General features: G+C 39.7%; 1 protein-coding gene across 7 annotated transcripts in view; it reads right to left on the bottom strand.

Moving 5' to 3' along the window:
• The window catches only part of LOC137237025 (eukaryotic translation initiation factor 4B-like), a 401,195-nt gene extending 380,174 nt beyond the window's left edge, over positions 1-21,021 (bottom strand). For 2 of the 7 annotated variants that reach the window (XR_010948758.1, XM_067760161.1), the window contains exon 1: positions 20,349-20,491. Coding sequence is in view for 5 of the 7 variants with exons in the window: in XM_067760161.1 (XP_067616262.1) it covers positions 20,349-20,451 (103 nt within the window). In the remaining 2 variants the exon portion in view is untranslated. Of the gene's footprint in view, positions 1-20,348; positions 20,492-20,863 lie in introns of those variants that run through there. The other 5 variants (XM_067760164.1, XM_067760166.1, XR_010948759.1 and 2 more) reach the window with 4 other exon arrangements.
• Positions 21,022-21,755: the final 734 nt, after the last annotated feature.

Raw genomic sequence — 21,755 nt, 5'->3', positions numbered from 1 at the left:
AGATAATGGCAGCCTTGCCACCCGAGAGGTCAACATATTCTCTACCCTTTCATACAACAGGAGTCGATTTTGCTGGACCATTTATGGTAAAAACTTCTCCCCTTCGCCGAGCTTCGTATGTCAAAGCTTACGTTTGTGTGTTCGTCTGTTTTTCCACAAAGGCTGTTCATTTAGAAGTGTGCTCTGATCTCACCACGAATGCCTTCAACGCAGCCTTTGCCCGATTTACTGGCCGCCGTGGCCTACCCCACCAGATATATTCTGACAACAGAAAGACGTTCGTCGGCGCACAACGCGGATTACAAAGAGAATTCACCACATTTCTCAAGGAAGTCGCTACAGACGTCGCCGAAAAGTATGCAACTCACGGATTCTCATGGAAATTCATCCCACCATACGCTCCCCACATGGGTGGTCTATGGGAAGCGGCCGTGAAAAGCTTCAAGATACACTTTACGAAAGTAGCAGGAAACCAGAAGTTCTCCTTCGAAGAGCTTACTACCCTCTTAGTACGCATAGAGGCGGTCCTCAACTCCCGACCGCTCTCCCCTATGTCCGAAGATCCAATGGATCCCCTAGTCCTAACCCCAGGGCATTTCCTACGTGGCGCGCCGCTCTTGTCGTTACCGGAGCCAACTGCAGAGCATCTCACCTTGGTCAACAAATGGCAGAAACTGAAAGTGCTTCACCACCAATTCAGCACACGATGGAAGAACGAGTATCTCAAGGAGCTGCATAAGCGGTACAAATGGAAATGCCCTCAACGCAATATTCAAGTTGGAGATTTAGTCGTGGTAAAGGATGATTTACTACCCCCGAACGAATGGCGTTTGGGACGGGTAATCACTTTACACCCTGGATCGGATAACCATGTTCGAGTTGTGGAACTCAAAACACAAAACGGACTAATAACCCGAAATATTGCCAAACTGTGCGTGCTACCAACTGCCTAGTAATGCCAACCCTACCTCTGGTACCCTCTGTTTCATGACCCTAGCAATCTGAAAAAGATATATAAGCTACCCTCACCCATGCCTGCAAATACGAATATTTTTCTTTTCTTGTCTTTGCAGGACCCGCAGAACCACTGAGGGACCAAAGTGTCGCCTCTGTGGCCAACGACATGTGTTGAGACAGTGCCGGGCATTCTTAGCGATGAAACCCGAGGAGAGATACCAATGTGCAAAAACCCACCGGCACTGCCTCAACTGCCTCGCAATCTCACACTCCACCGGGGCGTGCGACTCCCCAAGCAGCTGCCGAAAATGCTCCCTCGGCCACCATACTTTGCTCCACCGGGCTCGACCGAACAACCATGCTGGAAGCCAGGACAACGACAGCCGACGAAGAGACAGGGCAACCCCACGAGCCCGCACGGAAAACCGCCAGAGCGCGGTACAAAACCGATCGGCTCGTCACAAAGACGACAAAATACGGGAATTAGTAGCCAAGGCACGGGCGGCCTTGGACAGGGTTGATGCCGCCCTTAACCCACCAACGCGTCGGGCGGGGGGGGAGCATGTTGAAGACATGATCGAGTTTTCGGACTAAGTCCGCCCCCTCCGTCTGGCAACACCCGGCCAGTGCGGCCAAGCGCAGGCAGTGCAGCTCAGCTGTGGCTTGCCAACGACCACCGCGCTCACTCTCAATTTTTTAGTTTATCAATAACTACCAACCCGTTCGCTACGCATCGATCGCATCGTTTTTTTGTTTCATCGCCCGCCCGCTATCGCGCAGTTTTATTTTCTTTATATAAGTGAAGTTAATTAGATTAAACTTTATATTTTTGGTTTCCATTTAAAATAAAAACAGCAGTTGTGAATATATGATATACATATACTCGTGTGCCTTTCTTTTTTTATACAGAAATGTCATATGCAAGAGCTATGAAAAATAATAACAAGAAAGGTGAAGTGCCGCAGTTAAAAAAAGATGTAGCAATAATAGTGAAACCCAAAACAAAACAAACAGTGGAAAAAACTAAACAAGATTTAAACAGCAAAGTAGATCATAAAAATTTAAAAATTTCGAATATCGCATCAAAAAGCAACGGTGTAATGGTAATTCACAGTGAAAATAATGATGAACGTGAAAGAATAAAAATAGCGATTGAAAATAATATTGGAAAAAATTACGAAATTAAGGTGCCAACATTATTCGCCCAAGCTTAATTGTGAAAGGTGTAAATTTCAAGTTGATAATGCTGAGTTGATTGAGAGAATAAAAAAACAAAACGCTCACATAAACGAAAGTGCATTAAAAGTTGTGAAGAAAATAGAAAGAAAACGAGGCAATACAATAGTTTTTGACGTTATAATACAAGCTGAAAAAGAGGACTTTTCAAAGATACTTGCTGCAGAACGAATAAATATCTGTTGGGAAAGATGTAAAGCGTACGATGAATCAGTGTGCTTAGGTGTTATAAATGTAAAGGCTTTAACCAGAAATCTGTGGAATGCAAAAATGAGGAAGCCTGTCAGAAATGCCATGCCAGCCATAATTCAAAAACGTGTAATGAAAATCCCATAAATAAATGTTTAAATTGTATTAAAGCAAAGGAAAAGTTAAACCTGCCATTAGACATAAATCTTGATACATTTGACAAAGAATGCCCTTGCTATGTGAACAAATTGCAAAAAAGAAAAAGTAAGCTCGGGTATTAGCAATTAAAAAATTATGAGGCCATCAATCTAAAAGAGAACATTAAGCAGCGAAAGTTGAAAAATAAAATAAAGTGCATATACCTTAATATAAACAGTATCACAGCCAATAAGGAAGAAGTTGAAAGAATGATAGAAGAAGAAGCTGCAAATTTTGTTTTTTGTACAGAGACTCATACCACAGAGAATATCAGTGATTCAGAGCTTAAAATTGTTGGTTATAACCATGCAAGGTGTGATTCACACAGCCGACACACAGGTGGTGTATTGATATATACTCATAAATTGATTAGCTTCAAAGTAATATACAACAGTAATATAAACAATAATATGTGGTGTGTTGTGCTGAAAACAACGAGAAGCACAATTAAGTGGCAAATTGGTGTAGTATACCATTTACCGAATACAAGCGATGCTGAGTTCATTAGATACATGGGTGAAGGCTGGACGAATATTTTAATGAAAATGGAAACAATGTCATTATTGGTGATTTCAATATAAACATGAATGTAAGGTCAAACCAGCTAAACCAAACAAACCAGCTAAACAAACCAAACATTCACATCAATGTCAATGAGACAGTTAATCAATTTTAATACAATAACCGAATCATCTCAAACCAAAATAGACCTTCTCTATAGTAATAGCGGTGATATCGAAATACAAAACTTAGAGAATCAGAGAATATCAGATCATGAAACAATTTTTATCAAACTGCCTGTACAAAAAAACTACAAAATGAGGGTGTATGATTACCGCTTATGCTGGGACAACTATATGGGGGATATTTTATTAAATCATCTTAGGAATTATAATCTGGCCGAACTTACAAACTGTGACATCGATGAGAGAGTCAAAGTCATAAATAACAAGTTGGAAGACGTAATGGATACGATAATATTTGAAAAGAAAGTTCAAATCAAACTAATGAATAAGTGGTACGATCGTGAACTTACAGAACTGAACAAGCAAAAATATGAACTTTACAAGTTGGCAAAGATATCAAACCCATGAGAGAATTACAATGATATAAAACGACACTACAAAAGAGTAATCAAGCTTAAAAAGAAGAAATACATGGAGAATAAAATCAGAATCAACAGTAGGTAACAACCAAAGGCTGATGTGGAAATGTCTAAAATATGCTGTAAATATGAACAACGAGAATTCTCAAATAAAACGAGTTTTTAAAAACAACACATATGTTTAGGAAGATTATGAAATTGCAAGACAATTAAATCAGTTTTTTTGTTGAAAGTATGAGAATAATACGTAGTTAAAATGTTTGTAAATTGTCGAGCTCGAGGCCATACAATATTAAATAACAAACAAAGAAAACTTTTTATTTGTATATGTTATATATTGTCGTTTTTTATTTATCGATATTTCGACTTCAATTAGAAGTCATCTTCAGGACTAGAAATACAAAAATACAAGTATTATAATAAAAAACATAAAAGTACATGTATACCCTCCTCAGTCCCGAGGCTAAAATAAGTGAAAAACCAATATTTTTTACATTTTTTTAGGTTATATTCTTCTAAATTAACTATAAAATTCACATTTTATTATTGTAACATATAAGGATTCTTAGCACTGGCAGGTGCAGCCAGCTGGACATTTGGCTCGTAGGCCAACAAAAAACCGTTTTAAACTAAAAATTATTTCAAAAAAAGGACGAATAGTTTAAAATAGAAAGATTTCAAAACATTAAGTTAATTTCAGTAATAGTTGATGTAATACTATGAATGGAATTCCATAAAACAGTGTCTATCGCTAGCAATGCACAAAAACACATTGCAAGAAACGCATTTGAATCTGGTCTTTTGGTTGCATCCTTCCTTACGGCATCTCATAAATTTGTTTTTGTCCTGGACACCACAGATGGGCAAATGTCTACTTTCGGTCCTTCTCACATCTTTTGGGGGTAGTGGCTGTATGGATCTAGCTCTTTTTGTGGGGATATCCTCTTGGGTTTCGATGTCACTACGGCCTCTTTTACCAGCACATGCGAACAAAGATTCTCCTACGTACATCTTAAAATCTAAAAGATCCATCAACTCGGACTTCTTCGCACCAAATGAAAATTTGTCTTTTTTTTAAAGAAGCCAGGAGTTACACAGTGCGAGATCGATCAAGTGCCAAAAAACTCGTAGGGGCCACTTCTTTGTTCTGATATTAATACGGTAATAAGATATCAACCTGTCTGCAAGATCTACTCCGCCCATTGACGTGTTGTAACTTGCAACCGTATTCGGACAATTGACACTTAAGTATTTTTTGGCTTTCTTATCCCATCGATTAACAGATATAATTGGTGTTGTTCCGGTCGAAGTGGTCGCTAAAAGAACCGAACGACTGTCCATCCATTTCACAACCGCTACTTTCTCATCTTCTCTTACAAACTCATTAAAGGTATCTCTGCCTCTTTTCAGAAGGTCATGGTCTGTTGAAAGTTTTGCTCGCAGCTCTTTGGGGATTTGGATTTGTTGAATTGTACCAGTAGCAAATATTTCTTTTTCCATCAAAAAATCTAGCAGCTTTATCGATGTAAAATAACGGTCAGTAAATATTTCGCTGCCTTTTTTTATATTTATATATATATTTTGGTAAGGATTGGCATTTTTTCAAAACGGTTTTTATAACTGGTTCAACCTTCCACAATTTGTTGTTTTCTTTTTCCTGCGGAGTAGCTCTTAAGCTGTCGTCGAAATGCATGTAATTTCTTAACTTAAAAAATCGATCCCTTGGTATCTGTGTAATGGCCGGAACTTTAAAAGCAGGTCGGTAGAACATCCTTACGCGAGGAAGTTTCATGCAACCAGCTAGTATGTGGGCCCCACATAATATCTTGTACTCATTAGAATTTGAACTCAAATTTTGACCATTTTGTAGAGCGTACATATTACTCTGCTGTGAAATTTCTCACCAAAAATCTTCATCAAAATATTCCGAGAAAAATTGGAAAGGTGTCCACTCAAATCTATCCTCTGCGTCCCATGCCTCGTCGGAAGCGAGCGCACTAGCCCCGTCAAATTCTTTGGCTAGCCATTTGAGCGGTTTTTTGTTTTGAAGAGTTACATCAACAAATTCTGGTTCAGCAATATTATCTTCTTCATTATCAGATTGTGGATTGTGGTCAGAATCGGAATCACTTGAAAAACTCATATCTGAACGATTAGGAACGAAATCCATGTCTTCGTCATCGGACAAACCTTCAAAATCACTGTCCATAAGCATCTCCATCACTTCTTCTTCTGTAAAGCGTTTTTTCGACATGATGGCTACCAAATGTCCAGCTCACTGAACAGTTAAAAAACAGCATTTTTATTTGAATGGTATAAATATATGTGAAAGATCTCTTACTTACCTAATAGATGAAGTACGTTTCTCTTGATTTTAATAAAATATTAAACTTTATTTGAAGAAATAAAGCGAAAATAGTAATTGAAAGTACATTCAAAGAGAACACCTGTTTTTTTCGAATAACTGTTCACTTATTGGATTGTATTACGACAGGGTTGTCATGCAAGCACAAAAAAACGATTCAATTGTAAACTTCAGATGCCCAGCTTTCCACAAAGTTGGATCGAATTAAAATTAGTTTTAAATTTTTTATTCTATGTCCACCTAAAATGTGTCCAGCGGGCTACACGCAAGGACCGAGGAGGATATATTTGACTTACATCGTTGGATGTACCAGATCAACTAATTTAAAATTTGATATAACAAAAACGAAAATAAACATAAAAAGTAAACAAATAAAGAACCGTAATTATAAACAAAATTCTTAACTAACAACAATATAGCATAAAAAGTTAAACTGTGAGCGAGACCTATAGCATAAGTATGTATTAAATTCCCACCAGGCAAATGTTGTTGTATAACACTCTCAGTATTAAAATTAATAGCATAAGTATGTATTAAATTCCCACCAGGTAAATGTTGTGCTGTATTAATTTTAATACTGAGAGTGTTATACAACAACATTTACCTGGTGGGAATTTAATACATACTTATGCTATGGGTCTCGCTCACAGTTTAACTTTTTATGCTATATTGTTGTTAGTTAAGAATTTTGTTTATAATTACGGTTCTTTATTTGTTTACTTTTTATGTTTATTTTCGTTTTTGTTATATCAAATTTTAAATTAGTCGATCTGGTACATCCAACGATGTAAGTCAAATGTATACATGTACTTTTATGTTTTTTATTATAATACTTGTATTTTTGTATTTCTAGTCCTGAACATGACTTCTAATTGAAGTCGAAATATCGATAAATAAAAAACGACAATATATAACATATACAAATAAAAATTTTTCTTTGTTTGTTATTTAATATTGTATGGCCTCGAGCTCGACAATTTACAAACATGTTTACAAACTAAAGGCCAAAAAACCAACAAAAAAATTAATAATACGTAGTAGTATTGAAACCATTATCCCAGTTGAAGCTGAGGTAGACATAAATAGAAATTTATTTGAACTTAAAAATGTAAGTGTGGATCAATTCTTGCGTAGAGCGGCAACATTACAAAATAAATATGGTGGATATTAACAGCCACCTTACAGGAAGAAAACAGAGAACTTTAATTAGGAACGTGACATCTCCTGAAATAGAAGTTGAAATATGTTTACCACAGGGATCAGTACCGCGATTCTGTTCATAATATACATAAATGATATTAAAACTTGTTTGAGTCACTGTAAAATAAGACTATTTGTTGATGATGCGTTGTTGACGATAAGCTGTCCATCCATAACTGAGGCCATATCAAAAATACAACAAGATATAGACTCTGTATATACTAAATGGCTATGTCAAAACAAGCTCAAAATTAATGACTTATCTCGTTTGGTTGATTTTCCGACAGGATGGATAAATGATGTATATTGGAACGATTTTCCGTCACCCCATACAAGAGCTACTAAACAGCTTGAACTGGCTTAGTGTAAAACAGCTTGTGTTATATTATACTTTGAAATTCATACACAACATGAAATTAGGAAACCTACCAAATTATTAAATAATCGTGTAAAATACAATAATACAACAAACAATAATAATTTCCACTTGCCAATTGTAAAATCCGAATTTTATAAAAAGAGTATATATTTTGAGGAATTAAGAGAATACAATGAACTTCCTAGGGACTTAAAAGATTATAAAAATATGAAAGAGTTCAAGAGGCTATTATACGAATATTGTAAAGGAGTACATATTAGGTAAAAAAGAAATACATTTTATAACTCAAAATTAATTATGCAAAATCCAAAGACTGTATAATGTATAAATGTGATCTCATAGATTTAATCTAAGTCTAAAGACTGTAATAAATAAAATAACTAAATAACTAACTAACAGACGAGGCTCTGGAGACCCCAAGCTCCTCACATCGATAACACTCCCCAAAGCCTTCGGGGAGCAACCTTATCGCTACAACAACAACAACACAAACAACAACAACAACATAATTATCCGCCACCGGATTATGATCAAAACTCGTTTTCAGGTACTCCTTTGACAATTTTTGTGCTATTGTAAGAGTTTTTGTCAAGTAAAAAATTACTATTTTTTATACGTGGAGTCAAGTAACCACGGTTGTAAGGAACAGGGTGAACTTTTAAAATTTCTAAAACATTTCTTCATAGCGGCATTCGATACCTTTTTACATGCGGATACCCCGTCCATGCTTATTTTAGGTGAAAACTGTGTTTAATATGTCTATGACAGACCAAAATTTTAAGTCCCATTTTTAATTTAGGCAAGATTTTAATTAAAGGGTATTTTAGTCAGCGACTATGATTACGGGCCTGTATATCTATTTCACGAAAAAACAGAAAATTTTGGGTAATTCTTTACGACAGCATGACACTGCTAATACGCGTCAAACAATATCGAGAGAGGTGCCAAAAGAACCTTAACAACGAAAACAATAATCCGAAGGCGGAAAAGAAAATTTTATATCTGTCCGGAGATATTTGCAGTTAAAGTTGGGGTAGTAGTGCAGTTTAGGGGCCCACCCTAAAGTTGGGCCAAGATTTTCGAGGGAGGTATCAAAAGACGCGCATTTACGTCTAGATTAAGATACCGAAAGCGGAAGTTTACTTTTTTCACCCGTTCAAAAGTTATCGGCGAAATTCAGGTTTGTGTGATACATATTGTAACGAATTTGCTTGCAAATCCTCTTATTTGCAATCCTCCTGCTAGGTCCGTATCGCTAAACTGTTGAATAAATAACTCCAATATTGAATAATGGAAAAATGGCCTTTATTAAAATACTTCACAATAACACTCAAACTGTGCAACGAATAGCTTAATAACCAAACTGATAGCTTAAATGAAACAGACTTTCAAAATAATACTGCTATTGCTCGCTAGATATCGTCTTAGTCGTAACTGCTTGACAACTTAAATCAAACTGAATTCCAGCGCCTCTACATCTGCGGCCTTTTATACTCTCTGGTTTCCTCGTTCGCATCTTCTAGAATCTACTAGCATTGTCCATGAGCTCTCAAACTTCTCAGCTATAACTAAAATTGCACGATTTTATACATCTTCTAGGCGCTTCCAGAATCTACTAGTCCAGTAGCTCTCAAACTTCTCAGCTGTAACTACAATTGCACAATTTTATAGTTTTTCTCATTGCATACTTATAGGAGTATCTCAGATATATGCATGTGTTAGTGCATTGACTCTCCGCTGCTCGTATACGTACATGGTCCCGATCAGACAAATCTCTCGATCTAAACGCTGCTAGCATCGCCAAATGTACCACTCTTCTACACCGTGGTTTCTCAATGCTTTGTATGCCGTAGATGGTATCACTGATCTTCTTCACAACCTTGTACGGGCCTTCCCTACTGCACCGAAATTTGCATGGAACACCTTTCCGCCGGTGAGGGTTGTATAACAGTACCAAATCTCCCGCCAAGAAACCTTTCGAATTATTGTTCTCATGGTCCCTGTGTTTCATCGTACCACTCAATACCCTGGTTCGTTCCTTCACACTCTGTTGTTTGGCCGATGAACTACTTCGTAGAGCTTGCGCTGGACGGATTTGCTTTGGCTAATCAGTATCGTTACCACGTTTCCCCACAGAAGTGGGCTCTGGCTTGAAACCACCCTCGCATTCTTTCTCGGAAGTTCGTTGCTTCGTTTTCCCCCTTTTTTTAGGTTTTGTCAATGCCAGTGTTTCTCTCGCAGGTACTTTTGATTTTGATTTATTTGGCCCATTCGATCTATCAACCTTTGCCTTTGACTTTCGTGGTCTTTGTCGAGTCTTTTCCACCAGTACCCGATTACTGCTGAACCCTTTTTCCAAACTAAAGTTAAGTGGTATGTCCTGGTTCTTATAGCGCATAATTTTTCTCCGCATATCGATCCTGACGTCATGGTCAACCAAGAAGTCCACTCCCAATATGACTTCATCAACGATCTCCGCCACAACGAATTTGTGTAGAAACATGACTTTTCCAATCAATACCTCACACACCACTTCGCCTTGGACTTGATTATACTCGCCTGTGATCGTACGCAACCTTGCTCCAGGTAATGACTTTACTCTCCTGTAGACCAAATCAGATCGAATCAAGGAATGAGATGCCCCCGTATCTACAGTCAGTACACGCTCTTTACCATCCACATTCCCTTTGATGGTGACTGCTTGATTTCCTTCCAATCTGCGACACAGATATCACAGGACATTCAATAGCCGGGGTAAGTTTTCGTTCTTTACATCCGACACGCTCCTGCTCATTTCCGCCAGCTTTGCGTTTACGGCCACCCACATTGTTGGAACTATTAGGACCAAGATCGCAATGACGTGCAATGTGACTTAGGTTGCCGCACTTGAAACATTTAATAACTTTTACACTCTGCTTTTGCGATCCTTTCAGCGCCTCCAATATTGCGTCTACCCACTCTGGCCTTTCTACTTCCACACGGCGTGCTTTGAAAACTGGCTTACACAGAAGCGACGCTGTTTCCTGAATCAGAGCTTGTGACACCGTTTCTGCGAATGTTGGCTTTGGGTTTGCGTATGTAGATCGCTTTGTTTCGACGTCCCGTATGCCATTTATAAAGCTCTGAATCTTTACCCTTTCAGTGTATTCCACGGGTGCGTTCGCATTCGCTAAATGAGCTAGCCTTTCAATATCCGACGCAAACTCTTGCAATGTTTCACCAGGCCTCTGGAAGCGGTTCAGCAACTCCACTTGGTATATCTGTCTCCTATGCTTAGTTCCGTATCGTCTCTCTAGTGCGCCCATCAATGCTTCATAACAGTTCCGTTCGCCCTCTGGAATGGTTTGTAAAATCTCAGCTGCAGGCCCTTTCAACGCCATGAACAGTGCAGAAACTTTATCTTCCGCATTCCAGTTGTTCACTGCTGCGGTCTTCTCAAACTGTAGCTTAAAGACCTGGAAAGGAACAGAACCGTCAAAATATGGAGTTTTTACCTTCGTATTACTCGCTGAAGCAGCCGGCCGATTAAGTTGCAATTCCTGTAAACGACCTCTCAACGCATCCACCTCTGCCTCGAATTTTTCTTCAAACTGCATTATTTTTTCGTCCATGCGCGCTTCAAGTTTTGATGATATACGCCCCTCTTGTGCTTCTAGTACTGTTATGCGTGTCTCTTGTTCTTTCAGTTGGGTTGCCATATATGTCTTTTGTTCTTCCAGCTGTGATGACATATTTGTGGATATTTGTGATGACATTTCTGAAATACGTGCCTCCTGTGCTTCGATCTTCGATGTTATTTCTGACGACATTTCTGCAATATGTGTCTTCTGTTCTTCCAGTTGAGATGACATTTGCGACGACATTGATGTTACTGTCGATGTTTGTGCAGATATTGCAGCCAAAATCATGTTCAAGTCTGTGCTCGTAACTGTCTGCGATGTTTCTTTTTTCTCTTCAATTTTTGTTGTTGTCTCGTCCCCATCAAGATTAAAGACATACTCGCCCACATCAATTCCTTGCGACTCCATTACCTCTCGTAGCCGTGCTTGAAGTTCGATCTTATTGCCGGTTGTATTCAATCCACGGTTCTCCAACTCCTTTTTCAGTTGCTGGATCCTCAATTCACTCAACTTTGCCATGTCCTTGTTGTCCTCTGGAATTTATTCAACAATTCCTCTTCTGACACCAATTGTAACGAATTTGCTTGCAAATCCTCTTATTTGCAATCCTCTTGCTAGGTTTGTATCGCTAAACTGTTGAATAAATAACTCCAATATTGAATAATGGAAAAATGGCCTTTATTAAAATACTTCACAATAACACTCAAACTATGCAACGAATAGCTTAATAACCAAACTGATAGCTTAAATGAAGCTGACTTTCAAAATAATACTGCTAATGCTCGCTAGATATCGTCTTAGTCGTAACTGCTTGACAACTTAAATCAAACTGAATTCCAGCGCCTCTACATCTGCGGCCTTTTATACTCTCTGGTTTCCTCGTTCGCATCTTCTAGAATCTACTAGCATTGTCCATGAGCTCTCAAACTTCTCAGCTATAACTAAAATTGCACGATTTTATACATCTTCTAGGCGCTTCCAGAATATACTAGTCCAGTAGCTCTCAAACTTCTCAGCTGTAACTACAATTGCACAATTTTATAATTTTGCTCATTGCATACTTATAGGAGTATCTCAGATATATGCATGTGTTAGTGCATTGACTCTCCGCTGCTCGTATACGTACATGGTACATATATGTATACGCAGTTATTGTTTCGTTTATGTAGATACATAATGATTGAATTATTGATGTGCATTCACGTCACTGCTTAGCATCGGCTTAGAGCTGGCAGCACTCCTTAGATTTGCTAATATTCGTAACAATATTGTTCCTGCATGTTTGCAATCTTTTAAGCGCACACATCACTTTAATTTTTATACTTGGTATATTAACATATAGCGTTTTCTTTTCTGGCTAAAGTGTTACGCTTTTTGTACGCCGCGCAAGGGTTGTTGTTCTATTCTAAAAAACAGGCAACGCCTTTACGGCGTATTTCGTTCTTTTGTGAAAATTGTTGCCTGCTACCGTCACGGTGATGTCCTACGCAGAAGGCCGCCTATGCAGAAAGGTGTTCTACGCAGAATTACTGTGCATGGCGCAGCCGGTGTTGGATCGGCTAAGGGTGTTCTACGCAGATGACTTGAGAAAAGCAAGAGTAATTTCTTGTTGAGTTAATTTCTATTATTGCTCATCTGGCAGCAGTCTTCACCATCTGGTGTTTTTCTTCAACAACGAATCAAGTGATTAGAGTGTATTTTCTGTATTTTTATTAGCTAATTGCATATAAATTAGAGAAATTAGGCAAATTTTTTTCACTTATTCGTGAACATCAAATTGTATTAATCTATTAAAAAACAAAACAGGATGTGATTTGTGCGCTTAAAAGATTGTAAATGTGCGGGAACAATATGTACAAGACGAACCAGTTTTTCGCGCATAACTTTTAAACGGGTAAAAAAAAGTAAAGAAAGGCCAAATTTTATGGTGGGGCCCCTGAACTACACAATTACCAAAGTTGGCGATTTTCATGTGGTTGTTGTAATGTTGTAGTACCCACCAAAAAAAATTGTGAACATAAGTGTTTTTCGCGGTAATAGTTTTGGTCTGCAAACCGGTGTTGGACCCACCAAGGGTAATTTTGGTAATAGTCTAGTTGAGGGGTCGACTGCTAATACGCTACCAAAACAATTGAGAGGTGTCAAACGTCTTGACATCAGTATTATTAATCCGAATCCGCGGAAAATAAAAATTTTAACTCGTTCAAAAGATATTAACGAAAAACCGAAAAAAGACCCGTGGGGGTGGGATCCATAGTATTTGGTAAAAGTCTATTTGAGGGGTCGACTGCTAATACGCGTCAAAAAATGGGTTGGATTTTATATAAGGTGCCACGATTTTCAAACTTTTGTTGATTTGTAGGGGTAGAGGGGGTCCTAAAAATCACAAAATTATCATCCGCAACTCTAAGGAACTCTTAGTTTATGAAATATAAGCTTTTTAATTTCCAAATTTAGTACAATTTCAACTTAAGTCTTGCACTTAAAATTCGGGTCCCACATGATCGATAGCGGTATCAAAAGACGCGTATTTGCGTCAAGATTCAGAATCCGAAAGCAGAAACTATATTTGGTATCTCGTTTAAAAGTTATTCGCGGAAAACACGTCGGTACTATTGTCGCTTTTTTCGTTGTTGCCACAGATGAATGGATTTGCAACTCTTTGTTTGGAGAGAACGCTGTCAAAATGCACATTTTTTATAACATTTGTCAATGATGCCACTCCAAACAAAAATGAATAGATCTGAATATGGGGATTTAGACATACATTTCGGCGATTATAGTTTCAATCATTTAATAAAATGATAGCCGTAAGATATTCATTTCTTTAAACTTATTTTACAATAATACGACTAGCTAAAGTCAAATAAAACAAATCTAAGTAAAATTTACATTTTGATTAAATTAATTAGTCAAATATTGTAACGCATTTAACTCAAAGCGAAAACCATATATTCTTTTGAAATTTCAGTAAATCGGACCAAGACATAATAGTTAACATTATTTAGTGGATAGGGCTTATCCTACATGTCTGACGTTCCAGGTTCTGTGATCGAAATGGACTGGTTGCATCGGGACTTGATATTTACAAAACCTGTTTTTAGTGATAACTTCTGAATGGGAAATAATATTTACCCTCCGCGTCGAACTTATAATATTTACACTAAAACAAGTATTTTTATCCTTTTTCCCATAATTTTTGAACGCTATTTTACAGTTGTAGGTCAAACTAAATTTTGCCGAAATTTTTGGCCCGTTTTTCATTTTAGCTGGCACATTTTTTGTTCTGGCACCCGCTTCAGCTGGCGCGAGGGATTTATCTGTGATTGTTGCCAGCTTAAATTTGAGATAAATCCCTCGAGAGAGCGAAGAAATTGAGAGCGTAAACAAATGTTTCGTATCAAGTCATCTATGGTTGTTGCAGTTAAACAAACGAAATCAAATGGAGGTGATGAATAGTGTTGCCAGCTCCGCAATAATATCTTTTTAACTTGGTAGAACATTATAAGGTGGTGGCACGTCGACATAAATGCAAACAAACATACACTATCAATGTATTTTGTTTTTGTAAAACACTTAATAATAATGGGCGTAGCCCAGGGTTATTATTTATAAGCGCGGCCGAAGGCCGCCTATGCAGAAAGGTGTTCTACGCAGAATTACCGTTGGAATCAGCATAAAAATCTCTACAAAGCCCGATTTTTTTTTTTTTTACAAATTTATGTATTCTGCACTTGTTCCAATTAAATACAATAATTTCAAATTATTTAGAGAATTACAAAACAAAATACATTGATAGTGTATGTTTGTTTGCATTTATGTCGACGTGCAACCACCTTATAATGTTCTACCAAGATAAAAAGATATTGTTGCGGAGCTGGCAACACTATTCACCACCTTCATTTGTTTAATTGCAACAACGAAAAACGCGACACACTTCGTTTTGTAACGTCGTCGCGTCAAGTTCGATTTTCCCCACAACTCAACCGCGTGTTATTAAAGGACTATATCATGCGGTTGAGAATAAAATGGCGGGTAGTGTGGGAAACGAAATGGCAAAAATCTAATTAAAAATATTCAAAAATACTAAATAATTGAAGCAGAAAGTATAAGTGAAAGCATTTGAAAAATTGGAATTTATAACCTGGCGTGGGCCACATAATACCAAATCGATTTCCATATAACTTAATATTGGAAAAATGGCGTGGTGCCAATAAAAAACCTAACCTTAAATTTTAACATAAATACAAAAACTAACGGAATATCTGGCGACGCCATAAAAATTAAATTGAATTTTCAAATTTACATATATTAATATTGTGGCTGGCGTGGTGCCAAGGAAAAAAAACCAAAAAATTAACTGTTATACAAATAACGAAATTGAAAGATAACCTGGCAGTATAAGGGCTCTTTAAGGCACCTTGCCAACCGACGCTTGCGTATGCGGTGTCAATTAAAATAAAAAAAAAAAATAAAAAAAGCGACAATAGTATCGACGTGTTTTACGCGAATAACTTTTAAGCGAGATAACTATATTAGTTTCTGCTTTCGGATCTTTGAATCTTGACGCAAATACGCGTCTTTTGATACCGCTATCGACATGTGCGACCCGAATTTTAAGTGCAGGACTTAAGTTGAAATTTTACTAAATTTGGAAATTAAAAAGCTTATATTTCATAAACTAAGTTTCATAGAGCCGCGGATGATAATTTTGTGATTTTTAGGACCCCCTCTACCCCTAAAAATCAACAAAAGTTTGAAAACCGTGGCACCTTATTCAAAATTTTCCCCAAAAATACTATGGATCCCACCCCCGGTTTAGTACCCGCGGGTCTTTTTTCGGTTTTTCGTTAATATCTTTTGAACGAGTTAAAATTTTTATGGTAATAGTCTAGTTGAGGGGTCGACTGCTAATACGCGTCAAAAAATATCGAGAGAGGTGTCAAAAGACGCGTACTAATCTCGAGAACAATAATCCGAAGGCGGAAAAGAAAAATTTTAACTCGTTCAAAGATATTAACGAAAAACCGAAAAAAGACCCGCGCGTACCTGTTGTTGTTGTTGTTGTAGAAATGTCGCCCCACCTAATAGCCGCGACCGATCACAAATTGTCATCAATATCCTCTAACGGGAGTCCAAGGAAACTTGCCGTTTCAACAGAGGTGGACCATAAGGAAAGGGGTGTTAGAGGCGTTGGTTCCACATTACAATTAAAGAGATGGTTCGTGTCATGTGGATACACATTGCAAGCGGGGCATACATTTTGTATGTCGGGGTTGATTCTGGATAGGTAAGAGTTTAACCTGTTACAGTATCCAGAACGAAGTTGAGTAAGAGTGACACGCGTTTCCCTGGGGAGTATGCGTTCCTCTTCCGCGAGTTCTGGATATTTTTCTTCAAGTACTGGATTCACCGGGCAATTCCCGACATAAAGGTCCCACGCCTGTCTATGGAGTTCACCAAGGACCTGCTTGTGTATTTTCGCTTCATACGGCTGGGTTCTCAGGTGCCGTATTTCCTCAAAATGCTTACGGAGATGACTCCTTAGGCCCCTAGGCGGTGCTGGTTCGTCAATCAGATGTCTGTTGGGACGCCCAGATTTCTGGGTATTCAACAGGAACTGTTTGGTCAGCATCTCATTTCTCTCCCTGATGGGGAGTATTCTCGCCTCATTATGCAGATGGTGTTCTGGGGACATAAGAAGACAGCCCGTGGCGATTCTGAGAGCAGTATTTTGGCAGGCCTGTAGTTTCTTCCAGTGGGTAGTTTTTAGGCTTGGCGACCATATGGGTGACGCGTAGCACGTAATCGGCTGGCTAATTGCTTTGTATGTGGTCATGAGCGTTTCTTTATCTTTTCCCCAGGTACTGCCAGCAAGGGATTTGAGGATTTTATTACGGCTCTGAATTCTCGGAACAAATTCGGTTGCGTGCGCACCAAAATGTAGATCCTGATCAAACGTCACACCCAAGATTTTGGGGTGTATGACAGTCGGTAGCGTAGTGCCATCGACGTGGATGTTCAATATGGTCGACATTTGGGGCGTCCATGTTGTAAATAAGGTCGCGGAAGATTTAGTCGGTGACAATGCCAGGTTTCGCGAGGCGAGAAAACTGGAGAGATCAGGGAGATAGCCGTTTATTTTATTGCATAGCTCATCGATCTCTGGGCCTGGGCCTGTGTCCATTATTGTGCAGTCATCGGCGTAGGAAACGATTGTGACTCCTTCCGGTGGTGAAGGTAGCTTAGATATGTAGAAATTAAACAAAAGTGGGGATAGGGCACCACCCTGTGGCACCCCTTGTTTAATTCTCCTTGGTTTTGATGTTTCGTTTCTGAATTGCACCGATGCCTGCCGACCACCCAGATAATTTGCGGTCCACCTTTTAAGACATGGGGGAAGGGTAGACCCTTCCAGGTCTTGCAGTAATGAGCCATGGTTGACCGTATCAAAGGCTTTTGATAGGTCTAGCGCTACGAGTACTGTTCTATGGTGGGGGTATTGATTCAAACCGCAATTTATCTGGGTGCTAATGACATTTAGCGCGGAGGTAGTGCTATAGAGTTTTCTGAAGCCATGCTGATGAAGGGCTAGCTGCAAATGTGCTTGGAAATAAGGGAGCAAAATGGCTTCAAGCGTCTTTGCCACTGGCGATAGGAGAGATATCGGACGATATGACTCACCTACGTTAGCTGGTTTCCCAGGCTTTAGTAGCGGGACCACCTTGGCCATTTTCCATTTCTCGGGTATGGCAAAGGTGGAGAGGGACAGGTTGAAGACATGCGCTAAATATTTGAAACCCTCTTTCCCTAGGTTTTTAAGCATCGGCATGGCTATGCCGTCTGGGCCCACTGCTATGGATGGTTTAGCGCGACCAATGGCGTCCTCAACCTCTCTAGCGGTGATGGTGATTGGTGACGCGCTGAATTTGTGTTTATGTGCGTGTCTATTGGCTCTCCGTCTATCTTTGTCGACCGTAGGATGCATTATATATTGTCGGCAGAAAGCGCTCGCGCATTTTTCCGCATCCGACAGCACCTTACCAAAGGCGATGGAAACTTTGTCTTTGTGCTTAGTCGGATTCGATAGGGACTTTACGGTGGACCAAAGTTTACCTACACCGGTAGAGAGGTTACAACCTCTTAGGTACTCTTCCCATTTCGCCCGCTTGTGTTCGTCCACAAGCAATCTGATGCGTTGGTTTATATCCCTTATTTGGGGGTCGCCTGGATCAAGCTGTCTTATAAGGTCGCGTTCCCTCGCTAAGCTCGCGGCCTCCGCCAGGAAGTGGGCCGGATTTCGGGAATTCTCCCGGCGGGAATGAAATGTGCCGAGGCGGATTCAATGACCTTACGTAAGGCACGCTCCCCTTGGCGGGCATCATTCGGGATAGGGAGGGCAGCAAAGCTGCTGTCTGTTGCAGATTTATATTCTTCCCACTTTCCTTTTTTGAAGTTTATGAAAGTGCGTTTTTCGGTGACGATGAAGTCGGCGGTACGCTCGAACGAAATAAGTATGGGCAGGTGGTCTGATGCCAATGTTACCATCGGCTGCCAGTTGACGCAGTTTACGAGTTCTGCGCTCACGATTGAGATATCTGGCGAGCTATGACAGCTTCCTACCATACGTGTGGGGGCGTCTCCGTTTATTGTGCAGAACGTCGTTTCTTCTATTTCATCCGCCAACATCTCACCCCTACTGTCCGCCCGCAACTTTGAATGCCATAGGTCGTGATGGGCATTGAAATCGCCTAAGATAATGCGATTGTTGCCAGTGAGTAAGGCCTGGATTTTAGGGCGGTATCCACTGGGGCAACAGGTGACAGGAGGAATGTAGATGTTGATGATTTCTAGATTTGCATCGCCTGACCGGACAGATAGGCCTTGACGTTCTAAGACATTGTCCCTGCGGTCGATGCCAGGATCAAATATATGATATTGCACAGAGTGGTGTATAATAAATGCGAGGCCGCCTCCATTTCCGCTCTCGCGGTCCTTCCTGTGGACATTATACCCAGAGCAGGTCTGCAATGCAGATCTTGCTGTGAGTTTAGTCTCTTGAATCGCAGCAATGCGGATGTTGTGCCGCTTCATGAAATCGACTATCTCTGTAATCTTCCCAGTTAGTCCATTACAGTTTAATTGCAGAATTCTGAAGTGCATGAGGGGTGACGCCGCCACTCTAGGGGTAAGTGACGGGTGACTACGCCTAGGTTGTGGAAGGCCAGGACACAATTGCTGTTGTGGCCTTGGGCAAGCATTGGGGTCCCCGGATGATTTGGGTTAGCGACCTGGCAACATGGCGCGATGAAACCCGTCGAGGGGTTGCCGCCGCGGAGACCAGAACATCTAGGAAAGTGGCACCACCCAAGGCAGGAGCTGCATTGAGCGGTTGTCGCAAACCTATATATTCTGCGCTGGCAGACGGTGCAAACGGAGGTAGGGACTAAGAGTCTGTTTCCCTGACCTGCACGATTGCTGCCAGAAAAGAGGGGGAGAAGAAGACGGGGGCAGGGGCTGATGCTCAGCATTGCTACCAGCTCTACTACGAAGGTAGTAGTTATGAGTGGTATCAGCTGTTTGAGTTTTTGGCGCCGTGGGGCGTGAGCAGCAGCGGGTACTTGTTGTGGCTTGCTGAGCAGCGAGGCTGCTGGAAGGTAGTGGAGGGGCACTTAGGCGTAGACTACGGGACGCCCTTGGGCGTGAGCAGCAAGGAGCCACAAAAGATTTTTTAAAAGTTACGTGGACGTCGGGTTTTGGGATCAAGCCCAGAACAACCTGTCCGATGCAACCATCCCTTGCACGAGACACACTGAACAGACCAGCAGCAAAACCATTTCTCAGGACCGGGGTCAGGAGACGGACCCGGATTGGGTTCGATACCTTCCCGGAGTAAGAGAATATGTAGCAGTCCTGCTGCAAGGAGCTGCTGGGAGGATGACAATTTGTGGGAGGGACGAAACAAAGGTAATAGTCTAGTTGAGGGGTCGACTGCTAATACGCTACCAAAAATATCGAGTGAGGTGTCAAAAGACGCGTATTAAAACAATAATCTGAAAGCGGAAAAGAAAAATTTTATATCTGTCCGGATATATTTACAGTTGAAGTTGGCGATTTCCATGTGGTTGTTGTTGTGTTGTACCCACAAAAAAAAGTGTGCATGGCTACCGCCACGGTTATACCACACACCCGGACTTGGCATGGCGTAGCCCAGGGTTATTTTTTATAAGCGCGGCCGAAGGCAGCCAACGCAGAAAGGTGTTCTGCGCAAAAATACTATGGATCCGACCCCCGGTTTCGGAGGTACCCGCGGGTTTTTTTTCGGTTTTTCATTAATATCTTTTGAACGCGTTAACATTTTTATTTTCCGCCTTCGGATTATGAATACTGATGTCAAGACGCGTCGTTTGACACCTCCCTCGATATTTTTGGTAGCGTATTAGCAGTCGACCCCTCAACTAGACTATTACCAAAATTTCCCCAGAAGTTTTATACTCAACTAGACTATTACCAAAATTTCCACAGAAGTTTTATACTTTTTGAAATGAGTTTTACGCTATTATAAGTCACCGACCAGTATCAACAACGTTGCAAAAGCAAAATTTATTACTAACCTGAAGAAGCCATTGGTAAACTACAAACTATTTCACGAAGTTTATCTTATTAGAAGAAACACAGATACCGTACCACATCACAAATCATCAACAGAAGATTGCGTATTCACGAGTTCAAAATTGCTTCGTTCTGCGCATTACGTCACACTTGACTGCTTGGGCGAATGAAAGAACGAGAGAAAAAAACAAAAGCTAAAGGAAAATTACGTAAAAATAGCCTATAAAAAACAGCTGATATTTCATTTACATACGGAATCGTGTGTTTTGATTTGGAGCACTTCTATACTTTTGTCATTCGATAAATATATTTTATAATCGATATTCTTATCCCGATAGGCGAGAGTTAAACGTACAATAAATATTGTGACGCTTTGACTATCACCATACGTGCAATATATATTGATGTGAAACATACGATCCCTACAAGACAGGTACCGTTACCTAATCGATTACTTAATCGTCGCTAATAACTTGTTCACCAATTATCGTCTTAATGACTCTTACATTGCTGTCGTGAAAAAGGTAACACATGCGCTCTCTCAAAATAGGGTTCGTGTGACTCGCTTTCTCGCTCTTGCCTATTGTGTTTTCGACATTCCTTCTCGCTCGATGTTATTTACATTTTTAAGTTACTTCATTAGGTATGTTTTCGTTATCGCTAACCAAAACATATACAACAACAACAACATGGGTAACTGGCCTATCGGTTACCCGTACCGGTTACCTTCTGTCAATTCGCTTTTTATATGAATGAAACTCGTCCTTTTTGTTTAAATAATATTTAATTAATAAATAATGCATGTTTAAAATGGTTTTTACAGTTAAAATCATGTGCTATTATACTAGTAATTTTTACACATGTGCATTTTTATATTTATAAACTATATAAATA

Source organism: Eurosta solidaginis, chromosome 1 (genome assembly GCF_040869045.1).
Source record: "Eurosta solidaginis isolate ZX-2024a chromosome 1, ASM4086904v1, whole genome shotgun sequence".
Classification (NCBI taxonomy): domain Eukaryota; kingdom Metazoa; phylum Arthropoda; class Insecta; order Diptera; family Tephritidae; genus Eurosta; species Eurosta solidaginis.
Note: the sequence above shows the minus strand (reverse complement) of the source record. Positions and strands in the feature narration are given on the sequence as shown.